The sequence below is a fragment of the Alligator sinensis genome, unplaced genomic scaffold, assembly GCF_000455745.1.
Source record: "Alligator sinensis unplaced genomic scaffold, ASM45574v1 scaffold1164_1, whole genome shotgun sequence".
Classification (NCBI taxonomy): Eukaryota; Metazoa; Chordata; order Crocodylia; family Alligatoridae; genus Alligator; species Alligator sinensis.
Genome location: NW_005842225.1, coordinates 419,774 through 423,557, shown reverse-complemented (window position 1 = coordinate 423,557; position 3,784 = coordinate 419,774). Strand labels below are relative to the sequence as shown.

The window sequence follows — 3,784 nt, the reverse complement described above, 5'->3', positions numbered from 1 at the left end:
GGGGGTGGGGGAGAGGGGCTGGCTGGGGGGCTCTGTCCGCCTGGCAGCCCCCCAGCCCCAAGGCGCCCGGCTTTGGGCAGCTGCCCGGGCTTCATGTTGGCCGAGGGGGTGCGGGGAGGAGGGGGGATTGCTGCCCGTGTCCAGCTGCCCCAGCAGCTTCCCTCGCAGGCTGCGTGCAGGGCAGGGGGCACGGAGGAGGGGGCGGTGTGGGTCTGGATCCCGTGGCCAGGTCAGGCCAGAGCCCTCCGATTGCCGGGGTACTTCCAGTGCCTGCGACGGGATGCCAGGAGCTGTGTGGGTGGTGGGGCTGCCTGGGACCCGTTCCCCGTGGCCCTCCCTGCCCCCTTACGGAGGAGGGGGATTGCATGGCAGAGCCCTACCCTGCCCCCGGCTATTGCCAGCGGCCCCCCAGCTCCCTGCGGGCTGTAGCGTGGGATGGATGGATGGAGCTCAGCACCGGGTGCCCGAGGCGGTGGCGCGACCCCCAGGAGCTGCTGCCCCGGCACCCAGGCCGGTGCTGCGGGGGTGTCTGCCGACCGCGCTGACCCCCCCCGCTCTGCCGCAGGTTCCTCGCGGAGCCAGAGCGTGGCCAGCTCCCCGTATGCAGCCCAGCCCCCGCCCGAGCAGCAGCTAAAGAAGATGGAGCCCATGTCGGAGGGGAAGGTGAGGCGGGGGGGTCGGAAAGCCCCCATATCCCGGCTGTGTCCAGCGGCTTGTCCTTGCAAAGCTGCCGGAGGGGTGCAGGCGTCTCCCCTGGACTCCCAGCCTGCATCGGGGCGCTGCGTGGGTGCCCCACACCTTGCCCCATGCAGCCGGGTGGTGCCCCTCGCTCCCTGCACCCCCAGGGCCTGGTCCCTTTGGGGTCCACACCTGGCCCTGACCTGGGGAGGGACATCCGGGCAGCACAGATGTCGCTGCGGAGGGCACACAGGAGATGGGGACCAGGCTCCCAGCCATGCCTGGCCCTGCCTGCCAGGTGCCCGCGCCCTGCGCCCGCCTGTCAGGGAGTGGCCACGTCCCCGGCACTGCTCACCCCGGGCCGCCGGTGAGTCAGTGCCCAAAGCCACGCTGTGAATCATCCTGCAGCCGTCTGCCCGCGGCGCTCGCTCGCTGGCTGCTGCTGAGGGGATGCACGTGGGCGGTGGTCTGCCCGGGCTCCGGCAGCTGGATTTGGGGCAAGGCAGCTCCTGTGTTGCTCCCTGGGTCTCGGGGGCCTGGGGGTAAAGCCCTGGGGGTGCTTGCATGTGGCGGGGCTCTGTCTTGCTCCTCTGCCAGCACCCCCGGACCCGTGATGCCGTGCCAGTGCTTGCAGCCTCCAAGGAGCTGCCATTGCCCTGGGCTGGTGCAGGTGGCATGGAGAGGGGCACCGGTGCTGCCCACATCCCTGTGCTGGAGCTGGCATTGCAAGTGCCTGGGCTGGGCACGGGGCTCCCTTCCCCGCTCTGCTGCTCGGGGGCGAGAGTCGCACCTCTGACAGCTTCTCTCATTGAGCTGCCACCTGCGCTTCACAGCTCCTCCGTGCCAGAGCGGGGCTGGGCCAGGGTGCAGCTGGTACCAGCTTTCTCATGCAATATGGAGCCGGACCCCAGCCCTCTCCGCTGCCTCCATCCCTTTGGGCAGCCGGGTTGGTACCCCCCGCCCCGGCTGCATGCCCAGCACCCTCCTGGGCCCAGCTCAGCAGCAGCGCTCGCTGCCTGGCCTCCCGGCAGTGCCCAGCTGTGCTTGCTAGGAAGCTGCCCAGTGGGAAGGTGCTCGGGACCGGGCAGCACATCTGGATGGGGCGGCCGGGGTCAGGGCCGCATGCACCAAGCCCCTGATGCTGCCCCTCGCCCCCAGAGCTCGGAGGCCGTGTACCAGTGGCTGTACAAGTTCCAGCTGCAGCTCTACGCGCCCAACTTCATTAATGCTGGCTACGACATCCCCACCATCAGCCGCATGACGCCAGAGGTGAGGGCAGGAGGCGGCCGGGCGGCTCCAAAACCCCCCCACCTCAGTCCTCCACTTTGGACTGCAGGATTGGGGCCGTGCTGCGTGCTCGAGCCCAGACTGGGCAGCAACGCTGGGGGCAGCTGGTCCCGAGGAAAGGGGAGGGTGGTGGGGGATCTCCTCCAGCCCCCGCCGAGGGGGACGGGCCGGCAGGCTGGGTCTCAGCTCCTGGCCTGAGAGAGGTGGGTGACCCTGTGCACACCGTGAGCCGGTGCCCGGCCAGCCGGCGGCTGCAGGTGGGTGACGGGTTCCCTCCCGGCCCCAGGACCTCACGGCTATCGGCGTGACGAAGCCCGGGCACCGGAAGAAGATCGCCTCGGAGATCAACAGCCTGAACATCCCCGAGTGGCTCCCGGAGTACAAGCCGGTACGGCTCTGCCCGCGGGGCCCGGGCGGTGGGCGCCGGGACCGCGCCGAGCCGGAGGAAACCCCCCTGCCGGTGAGGTCCCCGCAGCTCTGCGGCTCTCTCCCACAGGCCTGGTGCTGGGCCCCGGACACCTGCAGCGGGCCCTGGGCTGGAGGGGCGATGGGGGGCATGGCACGGGGTTGCAGCTGCCAGCGTCAGGTGTGGCACTGTCATGGGACGGCGCAGAGCTCAAAGCCGATGCCCCCCTGCCCCGTGCGGGGGTGCTGGGGGCAGGGACACGCTGGCGCTGGGCTGGTTGCAGCGCCGCCAGAGGCAGCGATCTCCGCTCGGGCCGGGCGCGCAGTCGTGGCACCCGCTCAGGCTCCGCTCCCCCCTCCCAGGCCAACCTGGCGCTCTGGCTGTCCATGATCGGGCTGTCGCAGTACTACAAGGTGCTGGTGGAGAACGGCTACGAGAACATCGACTTCATCACGGACATCACGTGGGAGGACCTGCAGGAGATCGGCATCACCAAGCTGGGTAAGGCGAGGCGAGGCTGGGCGACAGCAGCACCAGTGCCCCCTGCTCCAGACTGGCCACGCGGCGGGGTACAGACTGGCAAGATGTGGTGCCAGGGGCTCCTGATGAGACACGGGGGCTGCTGTGACAGGACCAGCTTGGCATTTGGCAGTGTTGGGTTTGGCTCCGCCACTGCCCCCCCGGGCAGCCTTGGGCACCTCACTTGATCTCTGCACGCCTAGCTCCAGGGGGGGATAACCCTGCATCCCGGTCACTCAGCTCTCTCCCCAGCCTGCTCCCTTCCCAGTCTGAGCTCCCGGCTGTGTGCACGTGCCCTCCGGTGCTTTCTTACCTCCCCCGCTGCCATCTGTCCCCCCCGCAGGCCACCAAAAGAAGCTGATGCTGGCGGTGAAGAAGCTGGCGGAGCTGCAGAAGGCCGAGTACGTCAAGTACGAGGCGGGGACACTAAAGAAGAAGGCGCCGCAGTCGCTGGATGTCATGGCCATCGAGTCGCCCCCGCCCGAGAGCGCCGAGTGCCAGTCCCCCAAGATGACCACGTTCCAGGACAGCGAGCTCAGCAGCGAGCTGCAGGTGGCCATGACAGGCACCGGCGAGGCGCCCGACGAGCCCGAGAAGCCGGCCAACCACGTGCCGCACCTCCGGGAGGGCACCGGCTACCGGCCCCCCGCCACCCGCCACGTGCACCAAAACAGCCTGGGCAGCCGAGCCAAGCACATCAGCAGCTCCCAAGAGCTGCTGGGCGACGAGCCCAAGGGGCCGAGCGCTGCCATGTCCAAGAGCCAGGAGTACCTGACGGAGGAGGGCAAGGAGGGGCCCCCCAGCCTGCCCAAAGAGGTGCGCTCCCTGCGGCACGGGCACCCCGTGAAGAGAGCCAGCGTGCCCCCCGGGCCTGGCAAGCCGCGGCAGTCCTTC

The 3,784-nt window shown here is 69.8% G+C and overlaps 1 protein-coding gene across 1 annotated transcript in view; it reads left to right on the top strand.

Moving 5' to 3' along the window:
• Nucleotides 1-3,784, top strand: part of CASKIN1 (CASK interacting protein 1) — a gene marked incomplete at its 3' end in the record, with an annotated part of 44,789 nt that extends 41,005 nt beyond the window's left edge. The window contains exons 14-18 of the mRNA XM_025208228.1: nucleotides 430-663; nucleotides 1,837-1,947; nucleotides 2,252-2,425; nucleotides 2,734-2,872; nucleotides 3,234-3,784. Of these exons, the coding sequence (XP_025064013.1) occupies nucleotides 430-663; nucleotides 1,837-1,947; nucleotides 2,252-2,425; nucleotides 2,734-2,872; nucleotides 3,234-3,784 (1,209 nt within the window). The remainder of the gene's footprint in view (nucleotides 1-429; nucleotides 664-1,836; nucleotides 1,948-2,251; nucleotides 2,426-2,733; nucleotides 2,873-3,233) is intronic.